Genomic DNA, 20676 nt, shown 5'->3' with positions numbered 1-20676 from the left:
TTTTTATTTTTCACTTATAGCTTTCAGAGTTTGTAAAAGACCCCCCCAACCATATATTTTTTGAAAGCACATAATCAGTAGAACAGAAGGTGCTACTGATTTTTTAGACCCCGCGGTATTTGCGCAAATGTTTAGCAAACCAATATATTTGCAAAAAATACACTAAAACCATTATTAGCAGATAAAAACAGCTAGTTTTACAAAATGCCTGCTAAATCCCTACAAAATATAAAAGCTTAACCTGTATGGAGTTAATAAATAACAAATATTTGTAAATCTTAGATTGCGCCTTTTTGCAAAATGGTGAAAATTGAACGTACCCAAAAATTTCTCAACAAATCTGGAGGTTTTCATTTTACACTTACAGCTTTCAGAATTTGTGAAAGACCCCCAAACCATATATTTTCTGAAAGCATAGGACCAGTAGAATAAAAAGAAGGTGCTATTGATTTTTAAGGCCCCGCGATATTTGTGCAAATGTTTACCAAAGCAATATTTTTGCTATAAATGCACTAAAATCATTAATAGTGGATTCATACATGGCAAAATGTACAAAATTCCTGCTAAATTCCTAGTAAATAGTTAAACCTGTATTGAGTTAATAAATAACAAATATTTGTACATTTTAAAATTGCACCTTTTTGTGAAATGGTAAAAACTGAAGGTACGCAAAACTGTAAATAACAATTTACTCTAAAAATCCGGATGTTACCATTTTTCACTTACAACATTTAAGAATTTGAAAAGACCCCTCAAATTAGACATTTTCTAAAAGCACATGACCTGTAGAATAAAAAAAGTGCTACTGATTTTTTGGGCCCTGCAATAATTGTGCAAATGTTCATCATATCGATATTTTCACTAAAAATACACTAAAAATCATAAATATTGCACATAAACACAACGTAACTTACAAAATTCCTGCTAAATTAGTACTAGAGCATCGTTCATAAGTGAAATACTAAAGTGTACGCCCATGGAGGGCCATGTTTACCCGCACAGGGATGCACAGGTGTTCCGTGCATCCCCGTACAGGCAGTCCCATTTGTGTCATTTGGGATGCAACGGCTGCACAGCTGCTGTTCCCAATCGGACATCCATGTGGGTACATGACCCTGAACGCAGACTGTGTGAGCTCAGGGACATGCATGCGGACCTACATGGATGTTAAATTGGGAGCAACGGCTCTGTTCATGCAGTTGCTGCATCCCAAATTACATCAATGGGACTGCTTGCACAGGGATGCTCAGAACACCTGTGCACCCCTGTAAATGTACGCTGTGTAAGCCCTGTGTGAACAAGGCGTTAGGCCCCTTTCACACAAGCAGACCAATCGGGTCTGCCTGACGTTTTTTCAGGTGGGCCCACTCAGACCACCCATTGTTCTCTATGGAGAGGCTGATGTAAATGGACATGTGTCCGTTTACACCTGCCTGCATCCGATCCAGTCTAGTCCGCTAAAAACAGACGGATGGGGATTCCATTCCTTATCCATCTAGCAGATCGGATCGCATGTATCCGATGGACAGGCGGTCTGTTTCCTTTCTACCGCCCCATAAAGAACAGTGTGTCCGTGTCCGCTCTGCATCAGCAGAACGGACACAGACTTGTCATCTGCGTGCTCAGCGTGGAGAGGCGAGTGTGGGGGGAGACCGTCTCTGAGGAGGTGTGAGTGCGGTGGAGACCGTCGCTGTGGAGGAGTGAGTGGGGGGGGACCGTCGCCATGGAGGGGTGAGTGCGGGGGGGGGGGGAGACCGTCGCTGTCGAGGGGTGAGTGCGGGAGGGGGGGCAGTCACTGTGGAGGGGTGAGTGCGGGAGGGGGGCCATCACCATGGAGAGGCTGGGTGCGAGTGGACCTGGGGGGAGGTTGCCGTCCCCCCAAAAATTCACTGGGTCTTAGTAGGGCTTTTTTTTTTTTTTTAAGTTATATTTTTTTTTAAAAAGTTTGCATTTTTTTTGAGGGGGGGGGGGTCTTTGGTGAGATTTTTTTTTTGAGACAGAGAAAGGGACTGCAGGCTGGGGGAGGGAAGGGGAGATGCCGCGCCCAGCATGGATGGATCAGGGGTGCAGGGGCCGGTATAGGGGGTGATCAGAGTGATTGGGGGAGCACATCTGGACCCCCCCAAGCCCCATGCAGCACCTGAAGCCGGCGGGAGCAGCAGAGGAAGGATGCCGGCTTATGATGGTAGCTACAAGGGTTCCAATTTGTGGGGGGTCTGATCGGGTGTGGGGGGGTACTCGGTGCTGGGAGTGAAGGGGATAGGAAAGGAGAGTGGGGGAGTTGTTTTAGGTGGAAGGGAGCGGCGTGGGTGGAGAGGCTTGGGACAGGGAAGCGGCGGCATGGAGGGGGCATTCACATTTAGGGTTAATATCTCTGATCAGCATGTTGTAATTCACTGATCAGAGTTATAGAATTGTTCAGCAGAGTCTGCTGAACAATTCTACTATAAGTTTATGGTCATTAAAGTGAACATGAGCTTATAGGAGAAGGAGAAAAGAGGTCTGTACGGCGTACGGACTTGGCCACCTGGGGGGCAATGTTGTAGGTCCGTACGGACCTGGCAGCAAAAGGGTTAAACTTCATTGCCAATGACCACCAATATGGAGGAAGGATTATTAGTATGGATGCCAGTCCTGGGGGCTATTATTACTGTCACTGACACCAAGGTTGGGGGGTGGTTGCTACATCCACTGACACCAGTGCTGGTGACCATTGCTACATCCACTAACACCAATGAAGGGGGTTATTAATGCATTCACTGACACTCATGCTGGGGTTATTACTGCGTTCACTGACACCAATGTTCTGGGGTTACTAGTGCTGCCACCGACACCAATGAAGAGGGTTATTATTGCACTAATTGATACCAATGCTGGGGGAAATTATTACTGCCACTTACATCAATGCTGGGTCAGGAGCCACACTTGAGACCTTCAATAAGTTTCAAATATACCACCACTGGTGTAGGGCATTACCACATTGCCCCACACTTACAGTGTAATAATGCAGAAAAAAATACTGAAATCATCACCTTAGTGCAGCTCTCTGGATTGAGGCCCACCCACCATTGAAGATATGATCTTACCATTGAAGGACCCATAGCATCATTGGAATGAGCACTGAGCAATTTTACATATTCTCTGGCTTCTAGTATCTCTCAGTACTCCCACTCATAAAATATCACCAGGAGATTTCCCAGATCCATTCAGATTCAGCAGCTGTTAAAAAGCCAAAATTATAATGTCCTACTCTAGTGCTTGATTCTTCATAACAGAGAATGAACAAATAACTTAGGAATCCAGCGCCAAGAAAGTGACAACTTGTTCACAACCTTGCAAAAAGTGCCACACAAGCAAACTATAATGCCCCGTACACACGGTCGGATTTTCCGACGGAAAATGTGTGATAGGACCTTGTTGTCCGAAATTCCGACCGTGTGTAGGCTCCATCACACATTTTCCATCGGATTTTCCGACACACAAAGTTTGAGAGCAAGCTATAAAATTTTCCGACAACAAAATCCGTTGTCGGAAATTCCGATCGTGTGTACACAAATCCGATGAACAAAGTGCCATGCATGCTCAGAATAAATAAAGAGATGAAAGCTATTGGCCACTGCCCCGTTTATAGTCCCGACGTACGTGTTTTACGTCACTGCATTCAGAATGATCGGATTTTCCGACAACTTTGTGTGACCGTGTGTATGCAAGCCAACATCCGTCAGAAAAAATCCTAGGATTTTGTTGTCAGAATGTCCGACCGTGTGTACGGGGCATAAACCTTACTGCCTGAATTTTTTTCATCAACTTGCATGGCACCAGAGGCATACCTACAGGGGTCACAGTAGTCGCAATTGCGACCCAGCCCCACGCTACAGGGAGCCCGTGCAGCCGCCCCCCCCCCCCCCCCGCTGTACATCTGGATAGGCGGAGTGGTGGGGGCGGCTGCATATACAGTAACCAATTCTCCATTTTCCTCCTGCAGCAGCTGAATGCCCCCTTCTACTCTCCTACCCATAGGCATTCAGTGGCTGAAGGAGGAAAATGGAGAGATCGGTTCCTCTATATGGCGATGCTCCTTTCCGGCTTTTTTCTGCTGCTCCCCTATGCTCTTTCCCGCCCCCCCATCGGCTGCTGCAGGTGATCTGTCAGGGTGGAGAGCGGAGAAGGGCAGGTAAATGTGTAATTTATCGGCCCCTTCCTTGTCTGAATGAATAGAGCCAGTATACTGCTGATATCCCACCCAAGTCCCCCAAACAGGGCTCCCAAAAAAATAGTAAAAAATAATTTAAGGAGGGGGCGGAGGGATCGGCCAAGATGGCCGCGTGATGAGGTAGCTCCTCAGAGCCTAGGCATGCAACTGCGGCTAAACCTCTATAATCCACCCCTCAGTACCTAGACGTATCCCTACCCAAAGTTGCAGGTAAGTGCTCGGGTGAGGGGTGGTTTCATCTCGATGGCAGAGCATGGAGAATATGGAGGCAATTTCGTTACAGTGCTAAAGTGGGCGGCATAACAGATCCTTCACTTTTACCGATATCTCGAGACTCCGAACAAGCATCGCAAGACCTTAGAGTGGGAACACAAGAATGCCGCAGACACGGCTGCTTCGCTCCCAGAACACATGGAGCCGCACACTGGGCCCGCTGGAGCCCACAAGTGTAGCCCACAGTGGGGCTTCTCTGGCGGGATATAGGTCTCTAGTCGATGGTAATCGGTGCCTGGGAAAGAGAAACAAGGAACAGTGCATGGAAACCTGGGTTCCAAGAAGATGACGCAGTAGCACATGGTACTTTTTGAATATGCTCTCCTGAAAAAAGGACAACGCGTATTACAGATTCAGGTATTTTTACTTATCTAAACAAAACAGAAGTTGGAACTACCAGGACGGAGGCGAGAACCTTTTTTTAATATAGGTCATTGAGACTGCAATATGCCTCCTAAAGGAACTCACATTCAGAAAAATAAAAGGGGATTTACAGGGGGTAAAAACTAAAAATATCCCTAAACCTCAATCCGCACAAAAGTCGGATATTAAAGAATTTTTCCAGAATCCAGTCTCAAAGTCAGCAAGACATGTCTATAGCATCTGAAGGGAATGCGGGTTTCCCCCAGTACAGAGACAGTGATAGATGGATTAACCATCAGTCCCACCTTAACCATGCGACAACCCATAATGTGTGCAGAGACACCAGAAATGGGTCCCTGGGACATGCGGGCCTGTATACAATCTCTACCGACAAGAGAAGATATGGATAAATACGTTCACAGACTGGAAACCTCATATAAAGCTGAACTACAATTAATGAAAACAGCTCTGGCAGATACACAATGTATGATGGAAGCTATAGAAGTTAAGATGAATGAAACAAAAAACATTATATGAGGAGAAAAACCTGGAACAAGACCAGTATTTAAGATCTATAATTACTACCATTGACGATCTTGAAAATCGCAGTAGACTAAATAATATAAGGGTCAGAGGCCTCCCAGAAGCAACGGGTACAGAAGATTTGATATCAATATTACAAGGCATATTTAATACCCCATTGAAACGCCCAGAAACAGCAGAAATAGTGATTGATCGGGCACATAGAACATTGGGCCCTATAAATGCTGACCCAATGAAATCCAGAGATGATTTTTTTCATATTAAAGAAAGGATTATGCGGCACGTATACAAAAGACTATAGATTTTGATGTGGTGCAACTTATACTGCTGCAGGACTTATGTAGACATACGCTAATTTTAAGAAAAGCTGTGAAACCCCTTCTGGAAGCTCTTAGAGAAAAGGAGATTCCATATAGATGGGGTTTTCCCTTTTAGATCATAACTTACTACAAAGGACAAAAAGCAGCGTTCCTTTGCTTTTTTTTTTTTCTTATGGTAGCAGGAGGTATTTTATGGTTAAAGTATAACGTCAACAGTACTGAGTCATGTGGGAAGGGTGTTTTTTTTTTTTTTTCTTCACATAGAAGAAGGGATTTATGTGTCACTATTTATTTGATTTTGGATTATATTTATGAATCTTCACAAGGTATGACTAAAAGGGGGGGGGGGGGTTCTCTCTGTTTTTTTTTTTTTTAATATTACGATATTGGTAACGTATTATATTGATGGTATTGCGATATGTGGTAGGTTATGACATTTTGCAAAAGGGATTAATGTATTATTAGTTGTATTATGGATCACAGATTATAATCCGAGTAGGGTATACTCAAGAAGGGAAAAGGAAAGAAAAAGTGTGTGTGTGTGTGTGTGTGTGGGGGGGGGTTAATTTCACGTAAATTATGGAAAATATTTGCACGGGAAATTTTTTTTTTTTTTGGTGTGGGAGGTATTTTATGGTTAAAGTACATCCTTCAGACCCACTTCCTTTTTTGTGCGGACCCTCCTCCCTCCTCTGGAGCACCTTTTGGGTCTATACCCATTTTGTTTTTTCGGACCATTGGAAAAAAACCTCCGCACAAAAAGTAAGCGGGTCTGAAGGATGTAGGCCTTTTCAATCTTAGTAAAGCCACTCTTTCCAATGAAGAGAAACATGTTCTCAATCATGGTCTCAAATTTGCTCCTTCTAGGGCTCTGAACAAGTTTGAGACATTTACTGATGTCCAAAAGTTTGTTCGGAAAATCAGTATCCAACGTCATATGAAAACTAATCCCTACCACTCTAGTATCGAAACTTCAGTGGACATAAGAAATTCTAGATTGTCAAATGCTTCCTTGTCTAATCCACCAGGCCCTGTAGCACCGGCCATTACTGTCTTCAAGTAACTGGTCAGCAAGGATTTACAATCACTGCATATTAAGAAAAATAGGAGGGAATATACTTTCAAAAAAGGATTGGAAATGCTTAAGGGTCAGGACGACATAGTGGTGCGTCCGGCTGATAAAGGGGGAGGGTTGTTATTCTTGACAAAGAAGCTTACAATGCTGAAATGTCAAGATTATTGTCAGATCGTAGCACCTATTTGCCCCTCAAAGGTAATCCTACTGCAAGTTATAAGAAGGAACTTGTATTATTAGTTGAAGAAGGCCTTCGAAAGAGGGTTATCTCTAAAAATGAAAAGGCTTTCCTTATTCCGGTAGCACCGAGGGTTCCAGTCATTTATTATCTACCAAAGGTGCATAAGGATCCTGTTTGCCCCCCTGGAAGGCCAATCGTCAGTGGCATCGATTCGGTTACTTCCAGGGTGGGCAAATATATTGATCACTTTTGCAACCTCTGGTTATTAAGACCCCCTCTTACTTGAGAGATTCTACCCAAGTGATCAATTTATTACATTTTGAATGGAAGGATACATATATACTCGCTACTGCGGATGTTTCCTCCTTATATACCGTGATCTCTCATCAACATGGAAGGGAAGCGGTTGAGCATTTTCTTAAATAGGACACTCTCCAGGTCCGACAGAAATGATTTATTCTAAAGCTTCTTGATTATGCCATGGAGCATAACTATTTCTGGCATAATGGCTCCTATTACCTGCAGAATAAGGGGGTGGCCATGGGGGCTAAATTTGGCCAACCATGGCCAACCTTTTTATGACCAAGTGGGAGGAGGATGTCATCTATCAAGAGTCCAGGTCGGAGCTGGTACTCTGGAAAAGATATATAGACGACATCCTCCTCCTATGGGATGGAAGTTTGGAAACCCTTAATGATTTTATTATCAGTTTAAATAATAATGATAGGGGTATCATTTTGTCCCAGGAAGCCAGTAGTGTAGAGATACACTTCCTTGATCTTAATATCAGAGTAAGTGAAGGACAGATAATAACATCAACCCATTTTCAAGAAACGGACCGCAATGGCTTTATTCACACCGAGAGCTGTCATCATAAGGCCTGGTTGGACTTGATTCCCAAGAGCCAATTCTTGAGGTTGAGGTGGAACTGTACCAATCTGGATGTTTTTGACAGGGAAGCCTCTATCCTCAGGGGACGGTTCCTTGAGAAGGGCTATACTATGAGCCAACTTGATGTCGCATTCAACCTGGCCCAAACGAAGGTTACGGATGATTTGCTGGTGGCTAAGCCAAAGGTACAGGATGATTCTTATAAATTCTCCTTTGTTACTGGCTATTCCAACCAGCATCATGAAATTAAAAAAATCTTGCTAAGACATTGGAAAGTTTTACAAGGTGATCGGATCTTGAGTTCTATTCTACCGGAACGACCACAGGTCATTTACCGGGGAGTTCCCCCGTTGAAGCTGCAGGTGGCTCCAAATATAATCGTTCACCCAAGGAAGGTTTCTTTTTGTCAAAGTATGGGTGTTTTTTTTTATCCATGCAGGAGATGTCCCATCTGCAAGCTGAATACTAATGGGAGCAGGAGAACTGATAGTTTCCAATCAACCTCCACTCAAGAGGTTTTTGCTATAAAACCGTTTATCACGTGCACCACGAAATATGTGGTTTATGTGATTAGGTGTCCATGTGATAGGCAATATATTGGACGGACAAAGCGCATGCTCCACGTCAGATTTAGTGAGCATGTGGCTAATATCAGACGTGGCTTTCCAAAACATAGCCTCTCCAAACATTATGCTTTGAAGCATGATTGCAACCTGGAAGGTACCAGTTTTCTGGGTATAGATAAATTTTGTGGGCATTGGAGAGGTAGTCATATGGTCAGGGAAGTCTCACGTCTAGAGACGAAGTGGATCTACCAGGCTCAGACATATGCTCCTTATGGGATGAATGTCGAGTGGGACGTGAATGCTTTCATCAACAATGCCTAGATATTTATCTGTTGCGTGTTGATGTGCGTTCTCGTCCTTTGTATTTTCATTATAGGGTGGTCACTGTTATTGTTTTTTCTTTTTTTTTCCCTTTTTTCCACCCCCTTTTTCCTTCCTCTCCCCTTTCCCCCCCCCCCCTTTTTTGCTATATGTATTCTTTTTTATTTTTTATTTTTACTTTTTATTTTATTTTTATTTTTCATTTTTTACTTTCTATTTTTTACTTTTATTTTTATTCATTTTTATTTTAGTTTTTTTCATTTTCAATTATAAATAATTTTTTTTGATAAATCCTTGTTTTTTATGATCTATATATTGTGCCTGTATACTGTTTTATTGCCACAAGGGGCCGCCACTCCTTAATATCTTTACGCACTTATAATCCCATTTTCCCATGTTAACAATTTTTTGTTTATTTTATTAAAATTTTTTTATATATTATTTGAAATATTTGCAGATTCTAAATTTTTATTTGGAATATTGTGAGGGCTTTATGAGCTCTTTCTAAATACCATTCGTATGGTGGTTGCGTTCCGGTTTCGGAGAAGTGTTTACTCCCTTTGACCTGAGCGCATAATGCAGATAAAGATTTTTCTTTTACAGTATTTTTCTTCACCCTTTTTTTACAGTTTTTTCTGGTTTTTATTTAATGAACCTGAGTGTCATAACTAAAGTTTTAGGTTCATAAAAGTTTCTTCTTTTTTGTGTTTCTTTTTCTCCTTTGCTTACAGTCCTGGTGCGATGTCGCTTATTGGATGGGAGTTCGTTACTTCCGTCTGGTGGATGACATGCAGACCTTCTGGAAGGTGGTTCATAGGTCGGGAGATCGTCACTTCCGCCCTGTGGATCACATGCAATTGGCTATAGTGCGGTTCATGGACTGGGAGATGATTACTTCGCATCATCGCATGTAATATCCGGCCTGGCACTTGAGCCCACTCTCTATATAACTCAGTGTCACACGTTGTAGCCACACACCCCTGATGATGCACGTTTGTGACGAGTGACGTATCGTGTGTAGAGGAGTGGAGTCTTGATAGTAGGAAGCACTGGACGCTTCCCTTTTTGGCTCATTCTCGTTTTTTAATGGTGAAATGTGAGTTTAAACTTTTCTTTTTTGCAATAAATGGTTGAAATTTTGGATGTCTGCGCAATGAGTCTGTTCTTTCATCCTCTTTTATATGCCTGTTGAGTTGTTCCTGTGGAGTCCATCTCCCAGCTGAGATTGTTATACAACAGCTATCTGTCTCTGGTGGATCTATGAGAGAGGATTCTATTGGTGGACCATTCGAATAATACAAGTTGTGAATTTTTCTGCATTTGCTCAATGTGTATGTCCTATACACTGACGGTAAGAGTCAGTTGTGTTGGGTGTCGGTGACGGTTCCTCTGTCTTCTACCCTTCCTTTGGATTTTTCACGATGGACTGCAATTTTTTGTGGCATTGATTATGTTTATATGCTTTTTATCAATTTTTTATCATTATTTATTAGCGCTACACCTTTACCCACATTAAATAGACCATTAACAGAATTTGAAAAATTATGACTACACGAACATAAACCAGCTCATGTCTTATCTATATATTATATAAAAGCTTGAATGCATATACTCCCCGGATCCATGAAATTCATTAAAAGAGATATCCTAAGACATATGTTGACAGTGGCTCGAACCGTTATAGCTCGAAACTGGAGGAAGACAGCGGCTCCCTCAATAGAGGAGTGGGTGTGCGAGATGAGCGAGATGCAGTCAGTGGAGGTGATGATAGGGACGGAAGTGGGATAGAGGGATCAAATTCAGGAAACATAGCAAAAATGGGAGGAGTTTAGAACCTCAGCAAATTTATCAAATTATATCTAGAGTAATATGGTGGAGCCATTTTGATAGGAGAGGGGAGGAAGGAGAAAAGTAAAAGTAAAAACTTGGCTTTTTTTTTTTTGTGAGACAGTAATATGTGGTTAAATGGTGTGTCAATGTGGTATAATATAATTATTGGGAGAACTTCTTGAGATATAAATTGGACAATGTATGTATTGTTTGTAAAATGATATATCCAAATTATCACATTACGTGTAATTGTTGTGTAAATTGAAAAAAAAAAGTGTAAAATAAAGATTATATAAATAAAAAAAAATAATTAAAAAAATAATATTGTAAAAAAATAAAATAAAAATACTAACAGTGGCGGAACTACTAGGGTCACAAAGGTTGCACTTGCGATCGTGCCCTGACATTCTGCCAACGAGCTCGGAGGGAGGGTCCCTGGTCAGGGGCCCTTCATGGTTTCTTGCACGGGGACCCTAAAGGCTCTAGTTACGCCACTGCATGGCACTATAAATATTTGGGTTTACATATTTGTTATTTTCCTACATATTGTTAGTCTTAGCATGTAAAGGATACAAAATCAGAATAATTTCTAACACAGCTCCAGCAAATCCAAACGTGAACAGTGATGCATTTCCGATGCCTGGACCCTAAAGAAAAGAATATAAGAGGTTTAAAAATAACTGAAACACTTATTTAAAAATAAACCAAATTAAAATGGAATAATACATTTCTCAACCCTTATATTAGTAGTGTATGTTGTATTTCAAAACCATTAATACATGCAACTCGAGAGTATTTCTATTTGTAAAAGCAGAACTCCACCTTGTTTGCTTGTAAAAAACAGATTATTATTTTTTTACAACAGGCAGTAAGGAGAAAGGGGATAACAAATTTAAAGGAGCCCGGCACTCTCTCCTGCTGGCTAAACAAAATATAATATGCAATATTTCATATTCACCTGACTTGAAAACACAACATATTTTTAAAATGTTTAAATACAAAAACATTTTTTCTACTGAACATGCATGATTGCTTTTACCGGTTTGTTTTGTGTTCTTCTTTCAATTATGTTAACATTAAAAACTTAAAGGTGACAAGAGGAAAGAAGGTGATCATATAATGTAATATTGCTAAAGCCAGATATAAATTTTAGCACATTCATTTGTGATCATGAGTCAACAAAATATTGGATACACACAAGGTTGGAATTGCAAAATGTTAAGGCTGAACACTAGATCATTAAGATTCTGGTATTTTTTAATCAGGTAAAATAAAAATTAAATGTGGTTTTCAAAGGACTCAACTGGCCATGCGCTAGTAGAATTTCTTACGAACATTCATATAAAATTTTACAATGATGCATTTACAAACATCATTTAAAAGGATTTTAAAACTTTGCTTTTAACATTCGATTTTGGCGATAATGGACTCTCGTGAATTAAATTTGTTTGTTCCGAGAAAAATTTTCCATCCTGCTCCTTTGAATTTTTTTATCACTGCAGTAGAATTTGAATGTCCTTAAAATGAAAAATTCAAACAAAATTCAACTAATGTATGGCCAGCTTAACAAAGGTATCCAAATCTGTCTAAGCATGAAACTCTTTTAAACCACAGCACAGAAATACTGTGAGAAATGGCAGCACTGCACACTGCTGTCTATGAACATGCATATAGGAAATTGTGGGGGGGGGGTAGCACAGGGACAGCTTGAACAAAGTGCTGAAGGAAATTCTTTGCTTAATCACAGCATAAAGTAGGTCCATATAACTACAATATACATTGTAATGTGCAAGGAGGTCCAAGACCCAACAGTGCTGTCCAGCAGGGTATCCAAATCCCGACAGAGCTGTCTGGCAGGGGATCCAAACCCTGACAGTGATGTCCAGCAGGGGATCTAAGACCCAACAGTGCTGTCTGGCACCCTGGATCACAAGATTAGCTGAACAGAAGTGTAAATCCTTTTGCACGTAAAACAGTTCACGTATATGTGGCTGTTTGCCTGTAGTTGAACTTTATGTTTAATGTGTGGTTATGATTCTAAAAAGGTGCTTAGACAGGAGTTTTAATGTGACTGTAAGGGATATTTTTTTTTTTAAATAAAACTAAAAAAGAAGTTACGCCTATTGCTCTGTGCAATGGTATTGCACGCAGTGGTCCCTTACCTCCTCTTCTGGAGTCCCCAGCTGGCATTCTCCGCACCTCTTTCCTGAGGGTGCCCCCTCAGAAAGGCGGGAACTGAGGGGGCACCCGTGTCAGTGCGCTCCCAATCTGGGCTGTGTGCATCCACAGACACACACAGCGCCAGTAAGACTCATCCCCTCTCACTCCTCACAGGAGTTTGACTGACGACCGCTGCTGTCTGCGTCTCCTATGAGACAAGGTAGAGGGGAGAGCAGAGCTGCAGCCAGGACAGCGCTGGATTGGGAGAGGAGGCAGGTAAGTGTTTAGGGATTGGGGGAGGGGGGGTTTGGAGGACAACAATGCAATGGTTTGGGGGGACAGAGAATGCATTAAAAAAACTTTTAAATTTAGGACCACTTTAAGGACTGTATGCAAAGTATATCTTTCACTGGTACCTAAACTTGGAGCTTCACATCTTCAAGGAAGCGCAGGCCAATCAACTGTAGTTTTTACTTTTCTGGCCTTTATCTGTCTCAAAGTGATTGCAATGTATTTTTTTGTAAATTTTAAAAAGCTGATCGTGAAGGGGGTTAATGTTTACATAGCATAAAAGTTAGGACATGCTTAAAAAAAAAAAAAAAAAAAGAAAAGAAAAAAAAGAAAAGAAAACAGTACATCCAGTCAGGCCAGACACATTATTATGCTGTAAGAATTGCTTAATGATTCTTCTTTAGCATAAATCAATTCCTACACACGATGAGATCAGAGCACTGGCCTCCATCCAGGTTCTCTGGCTCACAGACATCTACCACAGCCATTGTACAGGTATCATCATAAAAAAAAATCTAGGACAGGTTCTAAAGGAGAATGTACCACTCATGCCAAAATATGTAAAGGCAGACAACAACTTGTTTCATTAAAAACTGCTTGTTACACCTGTGCAGGCTTTGACAAAAGCAAAGCCAGTCAACTTTTTTATACATCATATAAAGAAAAAAAAAAGAATTGTTTTACAAACTAACAAAACTCAATTCCATCCATTATCTAGGCATTGCGTTAAACTGGTCATTTTCCTCTCCCCTCAGGCCTCTCTGACCATAACCCACTCAAATTGACCATTAGAACCACCAGGTCGCGTAACCGAGCACTTTGGAGGCTACAACCCCACTGGATCAATAACGAGCCATTCCATGACAGAGTTTCCCCTCAGCTTCAGGAGTATTGGGCACAAAATGCGGAGTCGGCTTCTCTAGAGATGATTTGGGACGCCTTCAAGGCTCACAGCAGGGGGTAGTATATTTCGGCTGTGGCTGTGATGAAGGCGGAGCTTGGGGACAGGGTCTCTGAACTACAGCGCAGGGTTGATGAGGCCTTGGACCAATACTCGGCCTCGGCTACAGTCCCGAACTTTGAACATCTCTCCTCGCTTAGCAGAGAATTGCATCTTCAGGTCTCTGAAACCACTAGGATTGGCATACAATCTAGTAGACAGGAGTATTTTGAACACGGAGACAAAAATATCAGGCTACTGGCGCTATTAGCACAGTAATATAGACCCCTCGCGGTTATCTCTATAATCCTCACGCCTGGTGGCGCATCGACCACCACGCAGGAGGACATCCTAGCTGAATTAACCACGTTCTACACCACACTGTACGTCTCTTCACTGCCGGGAAATTTTGACCCTGCACCTATGATTTCTATGCTGGACACCCTGGCACTGGGATGGCTATCCAACACTGAAAGGAACCTCCTAATCTCAGAAATAACCACAGAGGAAATTACTCTTGCCATATAGTCTTTCCCGGCAGGTAAAGCCCCAGGGCCGGATGGCCTGCCCCTGGAATACTATAGAGCCCACACTGAATTGCTTGCCCCTAGATTGTAAACAGGTTTGAAACAGCTTTGCCAAACGGGTTTTCTGCCTCCCTCTATGAAAGAAGCACACATCATTTTTATCCCAAAGCCCAATAAGGACCCTAAGTTGTGCGCCTGCTACAGACCAATCGCACTTCTTAATTGCAATCTGCAGATACTTACTAAAGTACTGGCCACTAGACTAAATAAAGTTATAAAATCCCTTGTTGACTCTGATCAAATGGGCTTTATGCCCGGTAGGTCCACGGACATCAATATACGCAGATTATTTGCGAATATCCATGCCCCGCACACCAACCAGGGTACTAGAACTATTGCCACCCTAGATATGGAAAAGGCATTTGATACGGTGGAGTGGGTGTATCTCTGGGAGATGTTGCGAAGAATGGGATTCCCATTAAAATTCATTGATTGGATACGTATGTTATACACTGGCTCCTTGGCACGCATTAGGCTGAATGGATCCTTGCCTGCTCCGTTTCCCCTGCAGAGGAGCACCAGACAGGGATGCCCTCTCTCCCCGGCCCTCTTCGCCCTGGCCATGGAGCCCATTGCCGAGGCTCTCCGATGCTCGGCTGAGGTCCGTGGTCTCAGGGTGGGATGGTTGGAGGAGAGAGTGGCTCTCTATGCAGAAGATCTGCTCCTTTTTCTAAATGATGCTGGGGCCTCTCTGCAGGGTGCTCTCAAAATCATGGATACCTTCACTGGTCTGAGAGTGAATTGGCACAAATCCCAGCTCTTCCCAGTGGATGAGGAGGCTAGATCCTACTCACCCCCCTCTCTCCCGCTGCAATGGGTTGACCATTTTACCTATTTGGGTATAGTCATCACCAAACAGAGAGGGGACTTTGTGCGGCTCAATCTGGACCCTGTGTTGGCTGGAGTAAGGGTCAAACTGAAAGCATGGAGCAACCTACCCCTTTCCCTCATTGGACGCATCAACCTGCTAAAATGAAAGTCCTTCCTAAACTTACATACATTTTTAGAAACTCCCCACAATTGTTGACTAAGACATTCTTCAATTCCATTAAACGACTTTTCACCTCCTTTATTTGGGGGCCCAAACCGCCTAGATTCAAATATAGCACTCTGACCAGACCTGTGGACAATGGGGGGTTGGCTCTTATTATTTGGCCACCCAGCTTGTGACCGCCCATTGGTGGCTACAGCCAGACTTGACCAACTCTGCAACGGTGCTGGAGGCAGCTATAGTGGGGTCTCTGGAGGCCTTGCAGGGGCCATTGTTCAGGGGAACTAAAACCCCACATCACCTTACTCCTTCCATGCATACCACCAACTCTGGCTGAACCCTAACCTTTCGCAATTCAACACCATACCAGATCTGCAGGCCTGGGCTAAGTATAAAACAGTGAAACTGGAACACATTATCACAAATAAAGAGCTGTCCCCTTTTCACATGCTACGCACCAAATTGAACGTACCAGCACATGCATATTTTAGATATCTTCAGATTGCGCATGCCTATAGGTGTCAGTTCCTGGGCCAGCCAGTTGAGTTATTATACTCAGAGCTTGAATCTACCCTTCGGGTGAAGGACTTGGAGAAATCCACGTCCCAGCTTTATGGGTCCCTGCTCTTTGCTGCCGGTCCCGAACTGTCCTCCCTCCGCAGGAAATGGGTGGGGGACATCCCGGAACTGGATGATGAGGACTGGAGAGAGATTTGGGACTTTCCCTTATCCCATCTAGTTTCAGAAAGAGATAAACTGGTCCAGTACAAAATTCTGCACAGAGCTCACTACACACCCCACAGGCTCCATAGGATGTCGGCGGCATACTCTCCGTTGTGTTGGCATTGCTCACACCAGCCCGGAGAGTTTTTTCACATTTTTGTTGGTTACATGATGACACCACAGCGAGTGAAGAAGAAAGAAAGACCTAGCTTAAAACTACATTTCCAGTGAATGAGCCCAGCTAATCTTTCATTTAAGTATCCTGCTAACCCCAGTTTGCGCACAGATCTCCCCTGAGCTGGAGCCTCTCCCCACCTTGGGGTAGTAGTTTTAGTTGTTTGTGTTAAGTTGAACATAGTATCAATGTTAAGACATGTTACTGTGAAATGAGAATTGCCCCTGCGTGGGCAAACAATGTTTGGCCCCTGCGTGGGCTAGTTCTGTTTTGAATGAAATGAAAACTCAATAAAAAAGATTTAAAAAAAAAAAAAAAAAAACTGGTCATTTTCCCAATTAAACATTCGTAGACATACAAAAGGCATATTTATTCATAGAGGTGCAAATCCATAAACATGGTAGTCTGGTGGGTTTCTACACATCATACAGTGTAGCCAAAAATTCTTTAGAGAGATTTCCTGTTAAATGACTGGGACAGAAAGTGAAGGGAAATCTCCCCCCAGAAGAAAAATAATTTTTAAACCTCCCTCAGTCTATCCCAAACTACATTAAACTCCCAAGGTGGACTGATGCTATAGATCAGTGCTCTCCAAACTGCAGCCTTGGGGCCGGATGTGGCCCTTTGCTTGCCCTTATCTGCCCCTTGGGGCATTATTCCTTCCACTGACACCAACAATGGGTCACTATTCCTTCCACTGATATGAGACACTAATCTTCCCCCTAATACCAAAGATGGGGCACGCTTTATTCCCAGTGACCCCAGGACATTGTCTACGCCTACTGCCACAGTCAGGCCATCCCAAATTCTGAAGGACAGTACACTGGCCCTTTGTTCAGAAAGTTTGGAGACCCCTGTCCCCTGACCCATGTCAGTGCATGCATAGATGCTGAAACAACAGAAGCACCAAGTTTCAAAACCAGGAGATGCAAATTATTACCAGCAGATTATTTAAATAGGTTACTGCACCATTTTATATTTCTGATATGTTCCAGCTGTACCATGTACTTATGTTAAGCTTTCTGTTCGTGTTTGTATTGCTCTCTTGAGAGCATATATGCTCGCATGAGAGCATATCCATCCCAGCGTGATCGGTTTTCTGGCCTGTCCTCCAATGATCAGATAGCTATTCACTGGGAAGTTCAGTGCACTGGCGTTTCTCTACCCCACAGAGTACAGCCTGTAGTTACCATAACCATTACAGAGTGCATGTATAAGGTCGCATGTATAGATCATCAAACCACACAAAGCTAATGTACCCATTGTCATAACATCCATTCATAAATTGCCACTTTATAGCAGGCATTTCCAGGTCAGCTCTTCTCTTTTTCTGGAAGCCATAAAACCTGGTGACACTTTATTATGCAAAGAATGACCAGCTAATGTGGTACTGAGCTCTGCAAACCACCCGTCACAAATGGGAGGTACCTACTATGCATTACAAGTTGCAATTTTCCAAGTATATTATGAATACAGGTCTGCTTTCAAAAATGCGTGGAGACCTATTCATTTGCTTGAGAGCTTGGAGGGGCATTCTACTGTGCTTACCAATAAAACCAATTATAATCTATATATTAATATAACATCACTGTGCACTATACCTTTGAACCTTTTGGCATTGCTGTTTCGTCCACCAGTAATCTCAGAATGTTGCAGGAGACAAGAATCACGGAAAAGGACTGAAACAATTCAAGATGAAACCGTCAAAGAGGGAATTTTTTGAAAAAACAACAAATGTTCACTGCCAAAAATGGAAGCACATAACCGTTATATATTACCGTTACGGTGAGAAGTAGTATCATTACAGCTGGGTAGACTAGATTTCTCTCCCAGGCAGAGGCATTCTTGCGTCTTTCTTTTAAAAACAAAGCAAAAGCAAAGTAGGAAAGCATGAGAACAATACAATTATTTAAGAGATCTAAAGAAAAGTTTCACTAGGGGGATATTGACCAAAGCTGGCGCACTCAAAATCTGGCGCAGCTGTGCATAGTAGCCATTCTCAGCTTTTAACTTCAGCTTGTTCAATTAAGCTTTGACAAAAAAACCTGGAAGCTGATTGGTTTCTATGCAGAACTGCACCAGATTTCGCACTCTCCAGTTTTAGTACATAATCCCCACTGTGTTATACCATCCAAGTAAAAAACAGAAAGCTCACAGGTATTCCACACCCCTCTTTTGATTGTAGTGAGTTTCACTCTAAGCTAAAGCTGTAGTTCCACATGCAACCTGCAGCACCACCTCCTGATAAAATCTGGTGTACTTGTATGTCCATGTAAATTACAATGGTACTCTATTGGAACCACTGTATTTAGAAGGTCAGAATTCAGTCTGCTAAACACAGTGAGCAGCAGCAGTACAGAGATCCCTCTACCACTTGAGGTAGGTATTCATTATTCCAGGAAAACATCGACCATCACTGACCAGCTACAAATCTCCATCCTGTCAAGAGATTGGCTTTCAGTTAATTGTTTGACATAATTAAAGTGGTTGTAAAGGCACAAGGTTACCTATGCATGAAGGTTAAAAAAAAAACCTTCTGAACCTTCTGTGGGCAGCAGTGCCCCCCCCCCCTCTATCCAGCGATGTCCAGGAGAGCCTTGCCTCTCCAGGGACTCGCACTCCTGATTGGCTTTTGTTAATCACAGCCAGCGAGCCAATCAGAAGACGAAGGGGGCAGGGCCGAGCCGCAGCTCCGTGTGTTAACGAACAAAGTGAAGAAAATGTGATCAGCACACCAAAGATTGCTCAAAAGCGTCCAAGGCTCTATTTCTTCTGTGGTCACATGATAAACATACAGCAGATATTGCATTCCGTGTGTGAATGGACACAGAGCTGCCGCTCGGTACCAGCATGCCTGCTTGAGTGCCCCCACAGCAAGCTGCTTACTGTGGGGGCACCTGGCAGGAGGGAGGGGCCAGGAGCTCTGGCGTGGGACCCGAGAAGAGGAGGATTTGGGCTGCTCTGTGCAAAACCACTGCACAGAGCAGGCAAGTAAAACATGTTTGTTATTTTTTTAAATAAAAAACAAGACTTAACTTTAAGGTCTTACATCATTGGGTTGCTGTTTTACGGTTTTAATTCCCCCTGATCATTCATAGATGTCTGAATGTCCATCCATTACTGATCAGAAGCCAAGGGTTTCTTCACCCTTCTCTCTTGTAAAACTGAACAGCACTGAAGGAGAATAACAGCTAGCATCCTGGTATGCCTGGCTATCGGCAGACTGTATACTGCCACAGTGCCCATAAACCCACCAAGTTTCGACTTCATGTTCTTCGCATTCATAAGATCATTCTCAATCTTCTTTGTGTGGTTCTCTAATGAAGAAGTTCCTCCTGTTAAAACAGATATGTATACGTAAATACACATGCTACAACAATAAGGGCAAGTTAAATTTGCTTACCAAGTTGATTGCCCACTTACCAGGCTATTATAACATCTTAAGCTGAGCATACACAGATCAAAATTCAGATGGTTTAGCAGGAACTGGCTGAATTTCGGTCTGTGTGTGGCGCTTCTTGTTCAACGGAAGTCGATTGTTAGCTTGACTTCTATCGAACTCACACTCTGGAAAATGTTTGCTGATCAGCGACTGCAGCTGCTGATCAGTGTGTTCTGAAAGCAGAGTCCCACTGTCACAATACAATGACTCTGTGTCATGCCCAGAGTGGACTTTTCATCTATTCCAAAGATGCTAAATGTTGACCAGTCATAAGCTCAGAAAAAGCTCTATAAAACAATTTGCACTGTACAGCGATCCACTGCACATACTGTATATCTGGGGTGCTTAACTAAAGGGTATTCTCTGGAGTTTGGTCCAACAGCTAAAGGCCTCAGTCACACAAGTACAGAGGCCCAAAGTATGTGAATGAGGCATCTGTTTACATGTCTGGAGCCGTGTGCAGGGCAGCCTATGTTAGTGAATGGAAACCCAGTAGTGTACGGACACAGCCGCACATCCAAGTTAGACAGGGACACAGAGATGGATGCACGCTCACAAACACACACTGTCTGCATTCTCATTGTGAGGCAGGCCTAAACCAGAGTAATGTGTTTCTTTTGCCAAACACATGTCTAACAGCACCGTGCATCTGCAAACTGAATGGCTCAAATATATCTTTTAAATGATAATCCATTTTGTTGAGGAGAAAAGAAAAACACATATATATATTGAACCCATTTTATCATTCTTTTTTGCAGTCATACCTTTCCTTTTTGGGAACAAATAGCTGT

The 20676-nt window shown here is 42.6% G+C and overlaps 1 protein-coding gene across 1 annotated transcript in view; it reads right to left on the bottom strand.

Annotated features, from left to right (window-relative positions):
* The window catches only part of LMBR1 (limb development membrane protein 1), a 251126-nt gene that overhangs the window by 21034 nt on the left and 209416 nt on the right, over window positions 1–20676 (bottom strand). Inside the window, exons 10-13 of the mRNA XM_073629939.1 lie at window positions 19698–19778; window positions 18222–18298; window positions 18045–18122; window positions 11150–11223 (exon numbers count right to left, since the gene is read on the bottom strand). Coding sequence (XP_073486040.1) covers window positions 11150–11223; window positions 18045–18122; window positions 18222–18298; window positions 19698–19778 — 310 coding nt within the window. The remainder of the gene's footprint in view (window positions 1–11149; window positions 11224–18044; window positions 18123–18221; window positions 18299–19697; window positions 19779–20676) is intronic.

This window comes from Aquarana catesbeiana, linkage group LG05 (assembly GCF_042186555.1).
Source record: "Aquarana catesbeiana isolate 2022-GZ linkage group LG05, ASM4218655v1, whole genome shotgun sequence".
Taxonomy (NCBI): domain Eukaryota; kingdom Metazoa; phylum Chordata; class Amphibia; order Anura; family Ranidae; genus Aquarana; species Aquarana catesbeiana.
The sequence above is the reverse complement of the archived record's forward strand: the minus strand, read 5'-3'. Positions and strand labels throughout refer to the sequence as shown.